The sequence below is a fragment of the Pseudophryne corroboree genome, chromosome 2, assembly GCF_028390025.1.
Source record: "Pseudophryne corroboree isolate aPseCor3 chromosome 2, aPseCor3.hap2, whole genome shotgun sequence".
NCBI classification, from domain to species: Eukaryota; Metazoa; Chordata; class Amphibia; order Anura; family Myobatrachidae; genus Pseudophryne; species Pseudophryne corroboree.
The window spans coordinates 352,667,763-352,690,685 of NC_086445.1; the positions used below are offsets into that span (position 1 = coordinate 352,667,763).

Genomic DNA, 22,923 nt, shown 5'->3' on the forward strand with positions numbered 1-22,923 from the left:
AATCTGTGCCGAGCGAAGCGGTAGAGGAGCGAGGCACCTTGCTCGCGCTGGCCATGCGAGGGGACACGGTGCACTAATTGGGCTTCCCAGTCACTGTACGGAGAAAACAACACCAAAAAAACATGAAAAACTCCTGTCGACCTTTTGACCTGTCGACCTAGAACATGTCGACTTAGAAACCATGTTGACCTTCAAACCCTGTCGACCTAGTGACTGTCGACCTATAGTAGTCAACCTAAACATTGTCGACCTAGACACTGTCGATCTAATGATCCACACCTAATGTTCCATATAGCAAAATACTGTAACGTGCCTTTAACATGAAACATTAATACTAAATTGGGTTATAATTTATTTACATGTTAAAAACTGAGCAAACTATATTTCCAAATAGAGATATGCAGGTCCTGATTTACTCTGTTCCTTTCTCCAAAATAGCGCAAGTTCTGATTTATCCTGATTCATCTTATTGGCTATCCAAAACACTGGAGAGCCAATAGCCAATAAGATGCCATTTTGAGATACAAGTAAAACCAAGTAAATTCGAAACCGCACATCTATATTTACAAATACCATTTCATATTTCTGTACTCCAAAGGACATACCACTGCTGATTCCCAGTCTATATATGCCCTTTGATGGAGAAGAGATAATGAACCCATAAAATGTCCAGGAAGCAGGTTCTTTCTCAGCGTTATCAAAGTTTGTAACACTATTATTTGTTGTGCAAAGGAATATTGTCTAAAGGCAATTAAGAGGTTAAGAAAATTCAAGACAAATCCACAGCGGCTCTATATTCTCTCCATTTCTTTATGATTGGATTTATAGTATGTCAGGGGATATTAAAACATTTTACAGTTTATTTTTAAACCAAATACAAGTGATTTAATTAATAATTTAATAGGTCAGACATATATTGAAGCAAAGTCAATTGTTAATAGCCTTAATGATATTTATTTATTTATGTATATATATATCTATATATATATATATATATATATATCTACAGTATAGTAATACTGTCTGCTAATGCCAAGCAATACTTCTGCCATTTTTATTTGTAACAGGTTGCATACTGTTTTGCAACAGATTTGCTTGATAACAGGCATTTAAAGAACAATATACATGCTTTCATTTGTTGTAATATTTATATTTCCGAAACAAAGATCAGGGACATTCTCTTCAGTTGACGCAGATGCAGTGACAATTTCCTCATGTTTGGCATTATCGAGTTGGTTTTCTGGCATCACAGGCTCATTTTCTTTCACACATATTGGCATTTGTTCCTCATGCCGCTCATCCATTGTCCACCCTATTTCTTCCTGCTGTATTTCATTTTCAGACGTCTTTATCCAATCCTAAATATACATACATTTAAAAATGCACATGTAACAAAACAGCATAAATAAATAAATAAATAAATAAAGCTATTGTACTTAATGTAAGTCAGTGTGTTCCACACTTCCTCCACTCTCCTATTCAAATTTTTTTTCTGAGAAATGATTAAAATATTATCTAGATTCAAAGTATTTTGGGTTTTACAAAGACATATACAGTATATCTGGCATTAACACGCCAGCCTGACCCAACCTTGGTCCTTAAGGCACACTAAAAGTCCAGGTTTTAGTGATATCCATGCTTGAGCACAGGTGACACTGGGGTCTATTCATAAAGTAGTGAAAAGTGTGAAGAAGTAAGCCAGTGGAGATGTTGCCCATTGCAACCAATTAGCTGCTCTGTATCATTTTATAGTATGCAAATTACAAATGTTACATTGATGCTGATTGGTTCCATGGGCAACTTCTCCACTGGCTTACTTCTCCACACTTTTCACTGTTTCATGAATAGACCCCTTAATCACTGCAGTTATTCAGATTTAACCATCTGTGCTGAAGCCTGGATATCACTAAAACCTGAACTGTTAGTTAGGTTGGGAGTGCCTACTATAGGGTATCCTTCATTTATATGGTAATTATTTCAAGAGCATTATTCTTTATATGCTTGGTAGAGGCTTCTAAATTATGCACCAGAAGTACTTTTTTCCTATATATTTTACTTAGTACACTATAAGCATGTTTTAGCACTTGGTGATTTTCATGGATGATTATCTACACTCACTGAAATTCTTAAGGTCAGGATTATAGACCTTACAGCAGAGGTGCACCAACTCCAGAGGCATAAAGAGACATTGTAGTTTCAGCACAATTTTAGTATACCTTCAATTTAACAAATTCATGATTCAATTAGACTATCTTGCAATGTGCATCACTCCTATCTTAGGTCTTAACATCCCTCATTTTTGTTCACACTGGAGATATGAGCAATAAAGAAAGATGTCAGCCCTCTTCCAGATGTGCTACTATTCGCAGGACTATCTTATTGAATTGATGTCAGCACTCTTGCAGTGGTAAAATGATGTGCAACTCACACTTATTTGAAACTCCCCCATAGATTGTATAACGCCTCCATCTATTTAAGATGCATTGTTTGCAATAAGTCAGGACAGGACCATAGCTAGGCCCTCATTGTGCCACGAAGAAGGGGAGAGCTGCTGGCACCAGGAAGTAGCCAAGATGCACTGGGTGGCTCTGCAACAGTGACCGGAGAGTCCTAAGGACATTCCTGGTGGCTCTCTAGATTGCATGGTACCTTGCTGGTGCCACGGGGTATAACAGTTTTTCCTCCTCTGTCCTCTGCCCCTGGCATCGACACCCACCTGCAATTACGGCCCGGCCAGGAAACCATATTTTAGAGAGCAATAACTGCATTTACTTTTATAGCCAAACACTACCTTAGACCATACAGTATGTGCCAAGACTCCTGAATTGAATAGGTCAGCCTCAGATCTTAGCATTCAATAAGTGCATGGCCTTGAGCCAAATGTCTATTTTTACTGAGCTTAGGCTTTGGTGAGGGCATCCATCATTATCATTTTAGACACATCCTGAACTGACCTGACTTTGCCAAAAGGGGACTGGGGCTACCATTCTAGTGTCAATAAGACTCGATATATATTCACTGTCGACATACTGACTGTACCATATGTCTATAGTGACTATATCAACACCAGAATTCCGTCACCATTGACCCAACACACTTGTAATGTTAAAGTATTTTAACCACGTGGCAATTATGGGGTTTATTCATGAAGTTCTGTCGTTATGAATTGTTACTTTTCACTATATTTTTTATCAGTTCAATATGATACTGTATATAGGTTGTCTAAGTAGCAATTCATGTATACTTACGTGTTCAGTGCTCCGGCGGTCCAGTTTACTCTTTTCTTTTTCTACTGTAAATGTGTTTTCTTATTGGTCTTCTAAACTGTGCATGCAGCGTCTTCCTTCTCTTCTTTTATTCTGAGACACCTGCCATGCCTTCTGGTCTTAATAAGGGGCAGAGCCAGAACGGATGATGGGCAGAAGACAGGGAAGTAAGCAAATCCCCTGCTCTTTTTGCATAGAAGTTCAGATTACACCATCCTGTGATGGCGAATCTGAACATAGCAGCAGACTTTCCATTCTTTTATGAATGACACTCATCGTACAATAGTATGGTGATGCAATGCAGCCACAGAGCAGGGGAGCTGCAGGAGAAGTAATGAATTTCTCCACAGAACCCGCTCTATGAATAGAAGGAAGCAGCTATACAGAGCTTTTCTTTGTTCTATGAACATACCACTATAACTTTAAAGATGCTGATACAGCGAAATGTTTCAAGTTCTAATGTCATGGTGGTTAAAAAAGCTTTAAGCTGTATTACACCTGTGTCAGGGCAGTGGCGCTGGCTTTCTCTTGTCAATTATACAGTAGATGGAAGCTTAGTCAAATAGGAAAATATCTTATAAATAATGACATTACACTTTATAAATAAAAGTAATAAATGTATTGGCCTTCCATGTCATACATCTTCCAATGCTTTTACATATGCTACACATATTGTAGTTACTTTCCTGACTAGGGACTAATTCAAGGTTGATTGCAATACAACATTTTCCTCTTATGGGCAAAACCATGTGAACTGCAGGTAGGGCAGATACAACATGTGCAGAGACAGTTAGATGTGGGTGGGTTATATTGTTTCAGTGCAGGGTAAGTACTGGCTGCTTTATTTTTACACTGCAATTTAGATTTCAGTTTGAACACACCCCACCCAAATATAACTCTATCTGCACATGTTATATCTGCCCCCCCCCCTTTCCCTCCCCCGCAGTGCACATGGTTTTGCGCATTAAAGGAAAATGTTGTTTTGCAGTCAACCTTGAATTAGGCCCTTAATGTAAATATCAATAAATGTTACCTGTAAGTATCCACTGTGACTGTCATACAGTTCAGAGAATACATTTTTGGGGTCTGGTATTGCTGGAAATATACATTTCTTCACTCTGTTAAAAGAACACACACGTCAATAAATAGATAAAAACTGACTGTAAGAACACATTAGTTGTTATCTCTGCCAGACTCGATACTAATCTTTTACAGATTTCCTGTCTGTGTGGTACACTCAATGCTGCTACCTCCCAAATTACTTTATAGAGAAATAATAACGCATCATGTAAGGAAATACTTGAAAGAATATACTGTTTGATTAGTATATAATAAAGCTTTAATTAACATGTTAACCAAATATTTGCCAAGCCACTAGCTAGTGATTAATTTCTAAAACTAAAGTTGCTGATCTGCAGGTATGGCTTCTACCTATCATTTCTCAAGAACAGTCAGCGTGTACTTAGGAGATGATTGGTTGTTACAGCGTGGGCAACTGTACCACTTTATTCCTCTCAATGTTTTGATACATCTCCCCCAAAGGCACGTCTCAAGCTTATTACCTCCAGATGCCCTGACATTTAATTCACTATAACAGGATTGTACACCATATAACAGGACAGATTGGTTATATGGTGTAAAATGCTTAGATAATAGTAAACAGAAGCAACATGATAGCATAAAATAAATATAGGAAAGCAGAAAACTGTATGGAAAATATAGGGCATGGAGAGTACAGGGTGGTATGATAAATCACAGTGACATATACAGACCAGTATAAATAGGGCTCTTTAAATTGTAGGTGGAAACAGAGGATGATGTGTAAGATTGGTGTTTTCATACATAAGATTCATCCATAGAATATATCATCATTCAAATCACTTCTGCAACATGTTCTAGGAGGAGCTGATTAGTTGCAGCTCACCACTGCTCACCTTCTGTAGCACAGGTCTATCCTCTGTACTCTGCAAAAATCCAGCATGCACAACCATACAGACAACATAAGCGACAGCATATACAGCCTTATTCAGAGGTGCATGGATTTAGAACATCGGGCACAAGTGCCCGATATTATAATACTGTACATGAGTTCTGAGCGTTACCGCCGTATCGGGATTACAGGTAGATACATGCAATTTCTACAGTCATTCCTGTGGGGTGACTTTCGTCAAGGGCATGCCGGTGTCAGGGAATGCTTCAAGAGAAACAGTTCCAATGGCACTGGCAGCAACGTACCATAAGACATTCTAAGCAACCATAATGTTGCTATACTCTATGGTGGTGCAGCCAATGTTCACTCGATGATGCGACTTTCAACATACCACAGCGGATTAGAGCAGCAGCTGGTGGGTGTCTCAGTAGGAAGGCCATTGGCTTTGACATTAACATTTTTATGCATAAAGGACCGTAGACTCCTCCCCCTTCCAGACTGACAGACAAATGACACTTCCACATTGCCTTTTACAGAGATTCCTCCCCAATTGCTCTGTTTTGACTAGTCACATGCTTTTAGATGTGCTTGGCTGCAGGGAGAAATGCTGAAATCAAACAAACAGGTAAAGCACACATTTTTCACTCTGTAGAACACTGTTCTTATTGCCACATATCCACCCCTCTAGACTCAGCAAGTCAGGCAACGTGGACCTCGCAAGGAGTGCATAATTCCGGTACAGAGCATCTGCATTTTTGTGTAGGATCCCAGGCCTCCAGATACCACCTGGAAACCTTGGCTATATAGGCAGCCACATTTCAAAACTTTGATCATCACCATTTGAAAATCAGTCGGCACTTCATACAAACCAAAGGGTAGGACCTTGTACTAGAAAAGGCCTTCATGAGTAGAAAAATGTTTTATTTTATTTGGCTGCAGGCATAAGAGAAATCTGCCAGTAGTACTTTGCAAGATCAACGGTGATTAAATATTTGCTGCCAGCCAAATATCGGATAGGCATCAAACTGGAACACACTGTTTAACTTTCTAAAGTCATTGCAGAACCATTATCTGCCATTGGGTTTGTAACCAGCATAATTGACTAAAACCAGTCAGTGGTAGACTCCTCAATTGGCCCCAGTTGGACCATGTTTTCCACCTCCCTTCTAACCGCACTTCGCTTAGCCTCAGGGATCCAGTAGGCTTTTCTTTCAATACTACCCCGGGAGGAATAAAAATATCATGTTCGATCAAGACCATGCACCCTAGTTGGGCAGAAAACAAAGAAAACACACCCTAAATCCTTTGTACCATCTCCTCCACCTGCCACTTGATCTGTGAACAAGATAGGTTATATGGTAATCAAGGACTTATCTACTACCGTACTCAAAAACCCTGGCACTGAATCCTTATCGTGCCATGGTTTTAAGAAATGTACATGGTATTTCTGCTCTTTCTTCCTCCTCCTGGCCTGCTAGCCCTTATAATTCACAAGGCCAACTGCATCTACCACCTCATAGGACCCCTGCTAATCAGCAATCTTAGCACTAGACCCAGTACCTTATCCCTGGGACAGAAGGACTGGATTATTGATTAATTTTCTTCTGCCGACCACTTCTTCTATGTGTTGCTGCAGCAAATGGCAAATCTTATCCAACCTCTCATACAGTACATTTGAGAAACAAATTGTACTATGTTTGGGTCTCTATGCCCCTGTTGTTTCCAAACCTCTTTTAGCATATCCAAAATTTCCTGGAGTAGCCTCCCATACAGGATCTCAAAAGGGCTGAACCCCGTTGAGGCCTCGGGTACCTCTCTGACAGCGAACAGTAGACAGGAAGAAGGGTTTCCCAATCCTTCTTTAACTGTACCATTGCCTTCCTGATCATATGCTTCAAGGTCCAATTAAATCTCTCCACTAGTTTTCACCTCTAGCATTTGGCACATATCCCTCATTAAACTGGACATGAATGGTGTACCCTGATGGGTAAGAATTTCCTTAGGTATTCCCAATCGGGCATACAAGTGAACTAGCTCCCTAGCTATTGTGCTATACTTTATTGGATATTGCCTCTGGATAGTGTGTTTCATAGTCTAACACCACCAATACATACTGATGGCCTTGAGTCGACGTCTCTAGGATCAATGTTAGTGGGTGATGAGGGTTTAAGGCAGGTTCTCTGGCAAACGGGGCAAGCCTGGCAACACTTTTTCATGGCCATCTGTACCCTCGGCCAATAAAACCTAAGCAGGACTCTCTCCCAGGTTTTGTCCTCACCCAGGTGCCCCCCCCCCCCCCCAGTGGTACATGTACTTGGTGCACTACTAGCTGTTCCATGCAATCATTTTTAATCACAAAGCAGAGCTCTGCCCCTGATGGTAGGGCTACTTCAGTCACCCCATTTGCCTCCATTACTGCCTTAAAGGCTTGTTACAGGGTAGCATTATTAACTTGGTCTCATGCAAAGTCCTGTAATGGAAATAGTCTTGGCCTAGTGACCAGTCCATGTCCTCATTGGGCTCATTTGTGGGTTCCCCTGGAGGACCACAAACAGTCGGTCCATATTCCTCAACTGGTGCATTTTCCATGTCACAATGCTTGCAGTCGCTGGAGCAGCTTCCTGCAATCGCAAGTCCACTGTCCCGATATATAGATTTTGCTCTTCCGGGCATATCCATTAAAACCGAATACCAGGCCAGTGAATGAGTTGCCGTTATGTCCGGTAGGACTTGCTGTGAGATCACATCCCGTACCAATGGAAAATCACGTCCATTGTTACGGGATGTGACAATGGACGCGATTGGATATGGCAGCTTAGGAGCTATCGCTGCCACAGTCCACATGGTCTGGCCCCCACAGATGACTGAAAGAAGGGTCCTCTCGTATTCCTCACATGTCCTATAAATACACAAGACCTTCACTTTTGGCAACCAAGGTGCCGTTACCACCGGGATCAGGGAACACAAAACTAAAGTAAGTTCACTAACAGTGTCCACTAAGGCCAGAACCACGTTCTGGTTAATGAGGACAGTAACAAAAAATAACCGGTTGCCTTTCTGGGGTAAACTCATGGTAAAGTATAGTAGCTTGGGCACATTGACCCCACCTTCCGTTCTAGGGAGCAGTACATAGACTCCTACAGTGTTGGGCACACCATCAAGATGTGTTCAGGACATTCTAAACATGTTAGCTTAGCTAGCCTCAGGTTCACCTCTTTATCCATAGGTATTTTCACCATCAGGCCCTATGGGGTGAGCTTTCCTCCAGTTTCAACCACTTCCTCAGTATTTTGATCAAAGTGGTCGATTGAGTTCTGGCCAGAGTTTCTTTTGAGAAACTCCACTCGTGGAAACGCTGAGTTCAGCATGGCTCAATAATGCCAACACAAGCCAGTATCTCAGTCTTTGGGCCAGATTCAAATGTTTCCCCATGCTCCATCCCGCGATCGCGCCCAACCGCGGCTATTCTAATGTTGCTGCAGGTGGGAGCATTAAGTTCATTTCAAGATTTTAATTCCCCCCTTTAAGTCCTCCATCTCCTTGAGGTCCATATCGTGTTGGGTCTCACCAGACAAGTATGGCACCAACTTTTCCACCCAGCTTTCCGGTGGCCATTTCACCCTATTTGACAGTCTCTTCAAGATGACGAGATAAGGCTTCTATGTCATCATCATCTGACATTTTCTGATGCTTGGGCTCCTACTACGGACCAAGCTGTTATTGCTGGCATTGCAGCAGCAGCCTTTCATACCCCAATTCTTGATGCTTTTGCATTTGTATCAGCTGCTGCTGAAATTGCTGCTGACTGCTGCTGCCTGCTTATGACTTTTTCAGTATTTCCTCCATTTTGGCTTCTTTGTGGGTTGGAAAGCAGAAACTAGCATCTTAAGCAGAAACTTAGCATCCCATTTACTGACTTGTGATAAACAAACTGTGTTGTGGAAGCACACACTAACTCTGGACTTCTTCACCACAGCTTTATTTTGTCAATATGACTGCAGACCAAACCTGCTGTTGAAGACTTCTTGCTATCCGTTACAGAGTAAATGTTCACAGCCCTGTTACTCACTAATAGAGACCTACTCCCAGGGGCAGATTGGGATCAAACACCAGCCCGGAAAATTTATGGAAGCAGCCGTAATGCGGGTGTAGTCTGTTAAGGGGGAGGGGTCTGTTAAGAGGGCGGGGTCCCTCCTCAGAGGTCTAGATTCTGAGATAGACATAGTTGGGGCTTTCTTTGCTTTACGCTCCGACCATCGCTATGCTGCTGCTCCCAGGCCGGGCTCATTGAAGAGACCTTTGGCCAGGTCCAGAGAGAGGATGCTGCTGAGCTGGTTAACTTTCTCCAGGTCCCCATTGGTAGAACAGCTTCACCACTTTTCACGGCTAGCGGCACCCGGAGTCCTTTCTAGCCTAACTTCTGGATTGCGTTCCAATGAACCGCAAGTACTGGAAGCAGCGTGAGCCAGCCCAGCCTGAGTGTGAATCAGCCTGGATGAGGGGAATATGGTAGCGTCCCATCGGAATCTGTCATGGTGTCCTGGTGGGCCAATCTGCCCCTGCCTACTCCCTAGTCACTGGCCAGCTTTTAATTGGTCATACAAACAAATGGCCCAGACAGACCTTACAGTATATACCTCCCTCCTCTCAGACAGTCAGGCAAATGACACTCCCGCATTGCCTTTAAAAGGGAGTTCCCTACTCCAGCTCTGTTTTGATCAGTCACATGTCTTCACCTGTGCTAGGCTGAAGGGAGAACCACTGAAATCAACAAACAGGTAAGACTAACACTGTTCCTATATATATATATATATATATATATATATATATATAAACAAACAGTGTGCTGGTCGCCACGTTTCCTGCAAGCTGGTATCTATCTATTATATATATGTTGCTTTATACATATTCTATTATGGCAAACAAAACAAACAAACAAAATTAAATCCTTCCACTCACTACTCGTGAAAAACAGCTTAGCCGTGTTTTGCATGTTGTGGCAAATTGAGCATAATAGGAATGATGTAAGTGGACACATCTGTGTGTGTGTGTGTGTGTGTGTATATATATATATATATATATATATATATATATATACACTGCTCAAAAAAATAAAGGGAACACTAAAATAACACATCCTAGATCTGAATGAATGAAATATTCTTATTAAATACTTTGTTCTTTACATAGTTGAATGTGCTGACAACAAAATCACACAACAATTATCAATGGAAATCAAATTTATTAACCCATGGAGGTCTGGATTTGGAGTCACCCTCAATATTAAAGTGGAAAAACACACTACAGGCTGATCCAACTTTGATGTAATGTCCTTAAAACAAGTAAAAATGAGGCTCAGTAGTGTGTGTGGCCTCCACGCAGCTTATTGCTGCTTATCCTTGACAAAGGGGTGTGCCAACCCCGAAACGTTGGAGCACATGTGATAATTTTAATACATCACGTTGTTTGCATCAAGCCTCTGAGTGCCGCAGTTTATTTGCTTCAGTATACCAAACGTGTTCTGGAGGCACCGGAGCAGTTTAGACCACCAGGAGGAGTGCCGGTCCTAACATTGACATATATATATATGTATATATATATATATATATACACACGCACGCACACACACGCACAAGCGGTCCCAATGTGCTTCTTTTGAATGTGTGCACAATGCTTAAATACTTAATTAGGCATTGTTTTTAAATCTTTAAGCAGCACCTCTTGATTAGAACTCACCAGTTCAGGTTCTACCAAACATTGGCCCTCATTCCGAGTTGTTCGCTCGCAAGGCGATTTTAGCAGAGTTACACACGCTAAGCCGCCGCCTACTGGGAGTGAATCTTAGCTTCTTAAAATTGCGAACGATGTATTCGCAATATTGCGATTACAAACTACTTAGCAGTTTCAGAGTAGCTTCAGACTTACTCGGCATCTGCGATCAGTCCAGTGCTTGTCGTTCCTGGTTTGACGTCACAAACACACCCAGCGTTCACCCAGACACTCCTCCGTTTCTCCAGCCACTCCCGCGTTTTTTCCGGAAACGGTAGCGTTTTTATCCACACGCCCATAAAACGCTGTGTTTCCGCCCAGTAACACCCATTTCCTGTCAATCACATTACGATCGCCGGAGCGAAGAAAAAGCCGTGAGTAAAAAAACTATCTTCATAGCAAAATTACTTGGCGCAGTCGCAGTGCGAACATTGCGCATGCGTACTAAGCAGAAAAACGCTGCGATGCGAAGAAAATTACCGAGCGAACGACTCGGAATGAGGGCCATTGTCTTTTAGATATATATTAACCAATGGGGCGTTATGACAGGAATAATTCAATCATTGTCTTACAATTAGTAACCTGCTAATGCCTATTAATGGTTTTTCTGGATGTTAGTATATCACAAATTCACATAACTCATGAAGTAATAGTATGTTAAGTTGATTTTATATATGTATTAAAATCCAAAAATACATAAAAACCAAAACATGTCTTATAATACAATACGCAATACAGACTGTTTGAGTTGTTGCAGGTCAAGTGTCACTTTTACCTGTCAAGATGGAATAACACCTTTCTGGTACCATCCTAGATGGAACTTTGTACTTTTGATGGTTTATAAAGAGTTGTGAACCCCGATCTCGAATATCCAACGTGTTTCATCTATACTGCTTCATCAGTGGATAAATAGGAATAGGGTAGCTTGGTATTTCCCATATACTGTGGCTGTTAATCGATCACTTCCACCATTTAAGTGTAGATCACTCAGTCACTTGACAGTGAAGTGTGTATCAACTTCTAAACAGGTTGAGTATCCTTTAACCAAAATTCAAAATCCCACATTTTTGGGTCCCCTACTGAGATAATGACATATATATTATATATTATGTGTATATATAAATATATGATATAGGTATATAATATAATATATATGTATATGTGTCATTATCTCAGTTGGGGAACAAAAAATGTGTGATTTTGAATTTTGGATAAGGGATGCTCAAACCCCCCCCCCCAGCTAATTGGAAGCCAAGGTTGCAAGGCAGAAAAACCAAGGGCCGATTGTATCCAGGAAACCTAATCCAGTGGATGGCCGGCAGAGATGGGGAACCCAGAGGAGGAGGGATAAATGAGGCAGCTGAAAAGTGAGACAGGATTTAGACAGTATATCTGTGCAGAAGCAGCCATGTAGTTCAGAGGAGAGTCTTGAGAGTGCACTGGCAGGGAGAGTGGAGACAGCATTAGGACTCAGAGGGGTGTATTCAATACCTGTCGGATCCTTTCCGACGGAAAGGATCCGACAGGTCAGTATTCAATATGAGCGGCCAAATCTGACTGTCGGATTTGTCTGCTCCCGACAACTGCAATCTTCAAGTAATGAGGCAGGCACGGGCGGGGAGAAAAGCCAGGGATGCAGACACCGTGACAGCACCCACAGCAGGGGAACACTGCAGCACTCACCTTGCTGACCGCGGAAGCCCATATGTGCAGAAATGCTTGTTGCCGCCCATGTCTCCACTCTGAGAGGACATACACAGCAGCGCCGAGAACACTGACAGTCAGATGGTACTCGGCTCCATACTTTGCACATGCGCGCTGCATCTCTACCGCACTGGCCCTGCCCCCTGCTGCCTCACTAGTTCTCACAGCTCTCCCTCCCAGGGTCCTGGAAGATGCTGTCCCCGGGCTCAGCTTCATCATTGCCTGCAACACATCATCCAGCAGAGACACAGGAAGCCGCATGTCACGGACTCACATGCTCGCCGTCATGCTCCCCAGTTCCGACAATGTCAATCCGACTTTAAAAAAAGTCAGATTGACATTGTCGAAACCGGGGCCAAAACCTGTCGGATTTGGCCGCGAAACACGTGAATCCGCGGCTAATTCGACAATCCACGTGGTTTCCGACAAGTCGGGAATTCCCAACTTGACGGAAAAAGTGGCCACGCATTGAATAGGTTGGAACCCCTTCCGACCTAAACCTGACGGAAACTGCCATCTTTCCGATAAGATGGCAGTTTCTGACAGGTATTGCATATACCCCAGAATGTTTTATAGAAGAGGACCCTGTAAGGACCTTCAAGAAGGAGGTCAACCCACCTGTTCTTAGGAGCCGGAGCTTGTTTGAAATGCGGTAGGAGCTGACTAACAAGTGCGTAGACCCAAGGAGGAGGCCTGGAGGAGTTGCAGGAGACACAGGAAGACCCCTGTGGGATGGCCAAATTGGGTAAGCAGTAAGAGGGCTGTCGTCAAAGGATCCAGAGAGGACACCTGACCAAGAACCAAGATGATACTGGCAGTATTCCTTTGGCAAGACCCTGTTAGGACCCTGTCTGGTGTGATCCCTGGCAGCAGCTGCACTTAGGGGGTAATTCCAAGTTGATCGCAGCAGGATTTTTGATAGCAATTGGGCAAAACCATGTGCACTGCAGGGGAGGCAGACATAACATGTGCAGAGAGAGATAGATTTGGGTGTGGTGAGTTCAATCTGCAATCTAAATTGCAGTGTAAAAATAAAGCAGCCAGTATTTACCCTGCACAGAAACAAAATAACCCACCCAAATCTAACTCTCTCTGCAAATGTTATATCTGCCCCCCCTGCAGTGCACATGGTTTTGCCCAACTGCTAAAAAAAATTCCTGCTGCGATCAACTTGGAATTACCCCCTTAGATGGACCATGGCAGTGGAGACCATAAGAGCGCCGGTACAGTGAAAGATGGCTCTCCACCAACTCCAAGACCCCAGAAGGAACCCTACTGGATGAACGGAGGATGGCGCTGACAGGCAATGAGGGTGAAGTGAGCATGCCAGGACCCATGCTGCAACACCCGGAGAAGACACTGAAAGACCCAGATCTGGGATGTGGAGCAGGCAATTTGAGAAGCGCCCCACTGAAAGACCACTAGAAGACCTCGGTGAGAAGTACCCTGGCTGCAGAGAGGACTGAGAGAGCACCATGGTGGGACCAGGAGAAGCCAGACTAGATAGGGGAGGTCCACAGTTGGTTGTGGGTGAGAAAGGCCAAATTTCATTAAGTTTTGCAGCTGGGAGTGGGCATGCCTTGTGGCCAGTGCTGAAGTCCTAGGGCCGCTAGTAATGGCAGAAAATAAACCCACTGTGAAGGACCCACATAGTACTGGCAGCCTGGTGGTTAGGACAGAGGTGGCCACCAGAATGCCGGCAGCGGGGCGAGCACTAAGAGTCCCCTTGCGGGCTCGCTGTGCTTGCCACGCTACAGGCTGGGCATCCACGGGTGGAAATAGCCCTGGTACATTGGGATTCCTGCTGTTGGTATTGTCGGCTGTCGGGATTTCAGCATCGGTATCCTGAACACCGGGATCCCGACAGCAGGCATTTTAACGGCAATGCATTGGAGGAGTATGGGAGAGTTCTGAAAGTACTGACCCTTTAGTGAGGATTAATTTGAGATAGGTGTATATATAACCCACCTGTAGTGGCATCAGGAAGGGAGTGTAAGGAGTGCATCCCGCACCCGGTTGTCACCAAAATGCTGGCTCCTCTGCAGTGACAGGAGCCGGGTGCTGCAGTATAATATTCTCCAGCAGCACCCAGCTCCTGTCATAGAGGAGGAGCCAGCACTACACACAGCCCTGTCTCTGGGAGGAGCCCAGCATCTCCTGGAATGGTGGGCTGCCCCCAGAGTGATGTCACCGGGATTTCTGCGAGGTCACAACCTCCAATTTAGGCCACGCCCCCTTTTGGTTATGGTCAAGGGATACAGAGTGCGCACCCAGTGACGCCTTTGCCCACCTGTGCTAACAGTTTAGGAAATGTGGTCTTAGAAAAGAGGTATTGCGCTAATGCTTTACTTTGCTGTTGGAAAACTGTTAATTTCAGCTTGTTACTGCCTGTTATGCTTATATATGGCTCAGAGCCGGCCCTAGCCAATTTGATGCCCTAGGCAAAATTTTGTCTGGTGCCCCCTAGCACTGCCGCTAGTTCTGCATCTGACCCAGCAACACTTAGGTAATGGGGCCCACCGGGGGGTTACCCTGTGGGCCAGTTCAACCCTGCATAATGGCACACAGTAATGCCCATAATACACATAATTCGACACAGTGATGCACTTGACACATATGCCCCACATTAGTAATGCCCATAATACACATAATTCCCCACAGCAATTCACCTTACACATATGCCCCACATTAGTAATGCTAGTAGCTTTTTTTATAAAACTTACTTTTGCTTGCTGGCATGCTTGCAGTCAGTGTGTACGCCCATGCAGCTCCCTGGATCCGTGACTGCGTTTTGTGAGATGGGGGTGGCAGGATGGGTGGGTGGGTGCGTGCTTGTGCTGGCACCCATACAAGGGATGTGACCTCACAGGGTATGCCATCCTGGCAGGGGAATATTACAGCAGGGACTGACTAGGAAATAAAGTGTGAGGAGAACACTGCCCATGTTATGTCCCTGCAGACACCTGGGGTTTGCACAGGAATAAGGGACACAGGATGGCAGGGGAATTTTACGGTATGGACTGACTAGGAAATAAAGCGTGGGGAGAACACTGCCCATGTTATGTCCCTGCAGACACCTGGGAATTGCACAGGGATAAGGGACACACACAGGATGGCAGGGTTCCCCTCCCCCATGTGCACAAGCAGTATAGGTGATGTCAGATTTATGTGGAGCAGTCCTCCAAATTAGAGATGAGCGGGTTCGGTTCCTCGGAATCCGAACCCGCCCGAACTTCAGCTTTTTTTACACGGATCCGAGCGACTCGGATCTTCCCGCCTTGCTCGGTTAACCCGAGCGCGCCCGAACGTCATCATGACGCTGTCGGATTCTCGCGAGGCTCGGATTCTATCGCGAGACTCGGATTCTATATAAGGAGCCGCGCGTCGCCGCCATTTTCACACGTGCATTGAGATTGATAGGGAGAGGACGTGGCTGGCGTCCTCTCCGTTTAGACACTTGATTTACTAATTTTGGGGAGCATTAGGAGTACTCAGTAGTGTACAGTGCAGAGTTTTGCTGATAGTGACCAGTGACCACCACTTTTATTTATAATCCGTTCTCTGCCTGAAAAAAGCGATACACAGCACACAGTGACTCAGTCACATACATACCATATCTGTGTGCACTGCTCAGGCTCAGGCCAGTGTGCTGCATCATCTATATATATTATATATCTGTCTGACTGCTCAGCTCACACAGCTTATAATTGTGGGGGAGACTGGGGAGCACTACTGCAGTGCCAGTTATAGGTTATAGCAGGAGCCAGGAGTACATAATATTATATTAAAATTAAACAGTGCACACTTTTGCTGCAGGAGTGCCACTGCCAGTGTGACTAGTGACCAGTGACCTGACCACCAGTATATAATATTAGTAGTATACTATCTCTTTATCAACCAGTCTATATTAGCAGCAGACACAGTACAGTGCGGTAGTTCACGGCTGTGGCTACCTCTGTGTCGGCACTCGGCAGCCCGTACATAATTGTATATACCAGTGACCTAACCGTGGGTTTTTTTTCTTTCTTTATACATACATACTAGTTACGAGTATACTATCTCTTTATCAACCAGTCTATATATTAGCAGCAGACACAGTACAGTGCGGTAGTTCACGGCTGTGGCTACCTCTGTGTCGGCACTCCGCAGCCCGTCCATAATTGTATATACCAGTGACCTAACCGTGGTTTTTTTTTCTTTCTTTATACATACATACTAGTTACGAGTATACTATCTCTTTATCAACCAGTCTATATATTAGCAGCAGACACAGTACAGTGCGGTAGTTCACGGCTGTGGCTACCTCTGTGTCGGCACTCGGCAGCCCGTCCATAATTGTATATACCACCTAACCGTGGTTTTTTTTCTTTCTTTATACATACATACTAGTTACGAGTATACTATCTCTTTATCAACCAGTCTATATATTAGCAGCAGACACAGTACAGTGCGGTAGTTCACGGCTGTGGCTACCTCTGTGTCGGCACTCGGCAGCCCGTCCATAATTGTATATACCAGTGACCTAACCGTGGTTTTTTTTTCTTTCTTTATACATACATACTAGTTACGAGTATACTATCTCTTTATCAACCAGTCTATATATTAGCAGCAGACACAGTACAGTGCGGTAGTTCACGGCTGTGGCTACCTCTGTGTCGGCACTCCGCAGCCCGTCCATAATTGTATATACCAGTGACCTAACCGTGGTTTTTTTTTCTTTCTTTATACATACATACTAGTTACGAGTATACTATCTCTTTATCAACCAGTCTATATATTAGCAGCAGACACAGTACAGTGCGGTAGTTCACGGCTGTGGCTACCTCTGTGTCGGCACTCGGCAGCCCGTCCATAATTGTATATACCAGTGACCTAACCGTGGTTTTTTTTTCTTTCTTTATACATACATACTAGTTACGAGTATACTATCTCTTTATCAACCAGTCTATATATTAGCAGCAGACACAGTACAGTGCGGTAGTTCACGGCTGTGGCTACCTCTGTGTCGGCACTCGGCAGCCCGTCCATAATTGTATATACCACCTAACCGTGGTTTTTTTTTCTTTCTTTATACATACATACTAGTTACGAGTATACTATCTCTTTATCAACCAGTCTATATATTAGCAGCAGACACAGTACAGTGCGGTAGTTCACGGCTGTGGCTACCTCTGTGTCGGCACTCGGCAGCCCGTCCATAATTGTATATACCACCTAACCGTGGTTTTTTTTTCTTTCTTTATACATACATACTAGTTACGAGTATACTATCTCTTTATCAACCAGTCTATATATTAGCAGCAGACACAGTACAGTGCGGTAGTTCACGGCTGTGGCTACCTCTGTGTCGGCACTCGGCAGCCCGTCCATAATTGTATACTAGTATCCAATCCATCCATCTCCATTGTTTACCTGAGGTGCCTTTTAGTTGTGCCTATTAAAATATGGAGAACAAAAATGTTGAGGTTCCAAAATTAGGGAAAGATCAAGATCCACTTCCACCTCGTGCTGAAGCTGCTGCCACTAGTCATGGCCGAGACGATGAAATGCCAGCAACGTCGTCTGCCAAGGCCGATGCCCAATGGCATAGTACAGAGCATGTCAAAGCCAAAACACCAAATATCAGTAAAAAAAGGACTCCAAAACCTAAAATAAAATTGTCGGAGGAGAAGCGTAAACTTGCCAATATGCCATTTACCACACGGAGTGGCAAGGAACGGCTGAGGCCCTGGCCTATGTTCATGGCTAGTGGTTCAGCTTCACATGAGGATGGAAGCACTCAGCCTCTCGCTAGAAAACTGAAAAGACTCAAGCTGGCAAAAGCACCGCAAAGAACTGTGCGTTCTTTGAAATCCCAAATCCACAAGGAGAGTCCAATTGTGTCGGTTGCGATGCCTGACCTTCCCAACACTGGACGTGAAGAGCATGCGCCTTCCACCATTTGCACGCCCCCTGCAAGTGCTGGAAGGAGCACCCGCAGTCCAGTTCCTGATAGTCAGATTGAAGATGTCAGTGTTGAAGTACACCAGGATGAGGAGGATATGGGTGTTGCTGGCGCTGGGGAGGAAATTGACCAGGACGATTCTGATGGTGAGGTGGTTTGTTTAAGTCAGGCACCCGGGGAGACACCTGTTGTCCGTGGGAGGAATATGGCCGTTGACATGCCAGGTGAAAATACCAAAAAAATCAGCTCTTCGGTGTGGAGGTATTTCACCAGAAATGCGGACAACAGGTGTCAAGCCGTGTGTTCCCTTTGTCAAGCTGTAATAAGTAGGGGTAAGGACGTTAACCACCTCGGAACATCCTCCCTTATACGTCACCTGCAGCGCATTCATAATAAGTCAGTGACAAGTTCAAAAACTTTGGGTGACAGCGGAAGCAGTCCACTGACCAGTAAATCCCTTCCTCTTGTAACCAAGCTCACGCAAACCACCCCACCAACTCCCTCAGTGTCAATTTCCTCCTTCCCCAGGAATGCCAATAGTCCTGCAGGCCATGTCACTGGCAATTCTGACGAGTCCTCTCCTGCCTGGGATTCCTCCGATGCATCCTTGCGTGTAACGCCTACTGCTGCTGGCGCTGCTATTGTTGCCGCTGGGAGTCGATGGTCATCCCAGAGGGGAAGTCGTAAGCCCACTTGTACTACTTCCAGTAAGCAATTGACTGTTCAACAGTCCTTTGCGAGGAAGATGAAATATCACAGCAGTCATCCTACTGCAAAGCGGATAACTGAGGCCTTGGCATCCTGGGTGGTGAGAAACGTGGTTCCGGTATCCATCATTACTGCAGAGCCAACTAGAGACTTGTTGGAGGTACTGTGTCCCCGGTACCAAATACCATCTAGGTTCCATTTCTCTAGGCAGGCGATACCGAAAATGTACACAGACCTCAGAAAAAGAGTCACCAGTGTCCTAAAAAATGCAGCTGTACCCAATGTCCACTTAACCACGGACATGTGGACAAGTGGAGCAGGGCAGGGTCAGGACTATATGACTGTGACAGCCCACTGGGTAGATGTATGGACTCCCGCCGCAAGAACAGCAGCGGCGGCACCAGTAGCAGCATCTCGCAAACGCCAACTCTTTCCTAGGCAGGCTACGCTTTGTATCACCGCTTTCCAGAATACGCACACAGCTGAAAACCTCTTACGGCAACTGAGGAAGATCATCGCGGAATGGCTTACCCCAATTGGACTCTCCTGTGGATTTGTGGCATCGGACAACGCCAGCAATATTGTGTGTGCATTAAATCTGGGCCAATTCCAGCACGTCCCATGTTTTGCACATACCTTGAATTTGGTGGTGCAGAATTTTTTTAAAAACGACAGGGGCGTGCAAGAGATGCTGTCGGTGGCCAGAAGAATTGCGGGACACTTTCGGCGTACAGGCACCACGTACAGAAAACTGGAGCACCAGCAAAAACTACTGAACCTGCCCTGCCATCATCTGAAGCAAGAAGTGGTAACGAGGTGGAATTCAACCCTCTATATGCTTCAGAGGTTGGAGGAGCAGCAAAAGGCCATTCAAGCCTATACAATTGAGCACGATATAGTAGGTGGAATGCACCTGTCTCAAGTGCAGTGGAGAATGATTTCAACGTTGTGCAAGGTTCTGATGCCCTTTGAACTTGCCACACGTGAAGTCAGTTCAGACACTGCCAGCCTGAGTCAGGTCATTCCCCTCATCAGGCTTTTGCAGAAGAAGCTGGAGGCATTGAAGGAGGAGCTAACACGGAGCGATTCCGCTAGGCATGTGGGACTTGTGGATGCAGCCCTTAATTCGCTTAACAAGGATTCACGGGTGGTCAATCTGTTGAAATCAGAGCACTACATTTTGGCCACCGTGCTCGATCCTAGATTTAAAGCCTACCTTGGATCTCTCTTTCCGGCAGACACAGGTCTGCTGGGGTTGAAAGACCTGCTGGTGAGAAAATTGTCAAGTCAAGCGGAACGCGACCTGTCAACATCTCCTCCTTCACATTCTCCCGCAACTGGGGGTGCGAGGAAAAGGCTCAGAATTCCGAGCCCACCCGCTGGCGGTGATGCAGGGCAGTCTGGAGCGACTGCTGATGCTGACATCTGGTCCGGACTGAAGGACCTGACAACGATTACGGACATGTCGTCTACTGTCACTGCATATGATTCTCTCAACATTGATAGAATGGTGGAGGATTATATGAGTGACCGCATCCAAGTAGGCACGTCACACAGTCCGTACTTATACTGGCAGGAAAAAGAGGCAATTTGGAGGCCCTTGCACAAACTGGCTTTATTCTACCTAAGTTGCCCTCCCACAAGTGTGTACTCCGAAAGAGTGTTTAGTGCCGCCGCTCACCTTGTCAGCAATCGGCGTACGAGGTTACATCCAGAAAATGTGGAGAAGATGATGTTCATTAAAATGAATTATAATCAATTCCTCCGCGGAGACATTGACCAGCAGCAATTGCCTCCACAAAGTACACAGGGAGCTGAGATGGTGGATTCCAGTGGGGACGAATTGATAATCTGTGAGGAGGGGGATGTACACGGTGATATATCGGAGGGTGAAGATGAGGTGGACATCTTGCCTCTGTAGAGCCAGTTTGTGCAAGGAGAGATTAATTGCTTCTTTTTTGGGGGGGGTCCAAACCAACCCGTCATATCAGTCACAGTCGTGTGGCAGACCCTGTCACTGAAATGATGGGTTGGTTAAAGTGTGCATGTCCTGTTTTGTTTATACAACATAAGGGTGGGTGGGAGGGCCCAAGGATAATTCCATCTTGCACCTCTTTTTTCTTTTCTTTTTCTTTGCATCATGTGCTGATTGGGGAGGGTTTTTTGGAAGGGACATCCTGCGTGACACTGCAGTGCCACTCCTAGATGGGCCCGGTGTTTGTGTCGGCCACTAGGGTCGCTAATCTTACTCACACAGCTACCTCATTGCGCCTCTTTTTTTCTTTGCGTCATGTGCTGTTTGGGGAGGGTTTTTTGGAAGGGACATCCTGCGTGACACTGCAGTGCCACTCCTAGATGTGCCCGGTGTTTGTGTCGGCCACTAGGGTCGCTAATCTTACTCACACAGCTACCTCATTGCGCCTCTTTTTTTCTTTGCGTCATGTGCTGTTTGGGGAGGGTTTTTTGGAAGGGACATCCTGCGTGACACTGCAGTGCCACTCCTAGATGGGCCCGGTGTTTGTGTCGGCCACTAGGGTCGCTAATCTTACTCACACAGTCAGCTACCTCAATGCGCCTCTTTTTTTCTTTGCGTCATGTGCTGTTTGGGGAGGGTTTTTTGGAAGGGCCATCCTGCGTGACACTGCAGTGCCACTCCTAGATGGGCCCGGTGTTTGTGTCGGCCACTAGGGTCGCTAATCTTACTCACACAGCTACCTCATTGCGCCTCTTTTTTTCTTTGCGTCATGTGCTGTTTGGGGAGGGTTTTTTGGAAGGGCCATCCTGCGTGACACTGCAGTGCCACTCCTAGATGGGCCCGGTGTTTGTGTCGGCCACTAGGGTCGCTAATCTTACTCACACAGCTACCTCATTGCGCCTCTTTTTTTCTTTGCGTCATGTGCTGTTTGGGGAGGGTTTTTTGGAAGGGACATCCTGCGTGACACTGCAGTGCCACTCCTAGATGGGCCCGGTGTTTGTGTCGGCCACTAGGGTCGCTTATCTTACTCACACAGCGACCTCGGTGCAAATTTTAGGACTAAAAATAATATTGTGAGGTGTGAGGTATTCAGAATAGACTGAAAATGAGTGTAAATTATGGTTTTTGAGGTTAATAATACTTTGGGATCAAAATGACCCCCAAATTCTATGATTTAAGCTGTTTTTTAGTGTTTTTGGAAAAAAACACCCGAATCCAAAACACACCCGAATCCGACAAAAATAATTCGGTGAGGTTTTGCCAAAACGCGTTCGAACCCAAAACACGGCCGCGGAACCGAACCCAAAACCAAAACACAAAACCCGAAAAATTTCAGGCGCTCATCTCTACTCCAAATACACATGTGATATCATAAGGAGCCATCCAGTAATAATAACCTTATATAATCAGTGAAAATGTCACAGGTCCAGGAATTGCAGTTACTGAGCTTCTGCTGTTTGTCTGAAGTCTCACAAGTCAGGGGCATTCAAGCATGTCGGAGGGAGTTTAAAGAACTTTAAGGCAGAGTGTGCATTTTATTTGATAAATGTAAACAGCAGTATATACAAGTACTGATTGAATACATTTGGAAAGTAGCAGTTAGTTTGTAGACTGTCCCTCTCAGCAT

The 22,923-nt window shown here is 44.8% G+C and overlaps 1 protein-coding gene across 2 annotated transcripts in view; it reads right to left on the reverse strand.

Annotated features, from left to right (window-relative positions):
• Nucleotides 1–214: 214 nt before the first annotated feature.
• Nucleotides 215–22,923, reverse strand: part of LOC135019438 (cytokine receptor-like factor 2) — an 88,863-nt gene continuing 66,154 nt past the window's right edge. For both annotated transcript variants that reach the window (XM_063953098.1, XM_063953099.1), the window contains exons 5-6: nt 4,300–4,384; nt 215–1,358 (exon numbers count right to left, since the gene is read on the reverse strand). In XM_063953098.1, coding sequence (XP_063809168.1) covers nt 1,110–1,358; nt 4,300–4,384 — 334 coding nt within the window. In that variant the 3' untranslated portion in view covers nt 215–1,109. The remainder of the gene's footprint in view (nt 1,359–4,299; nt 4,385–22,923) is intronic.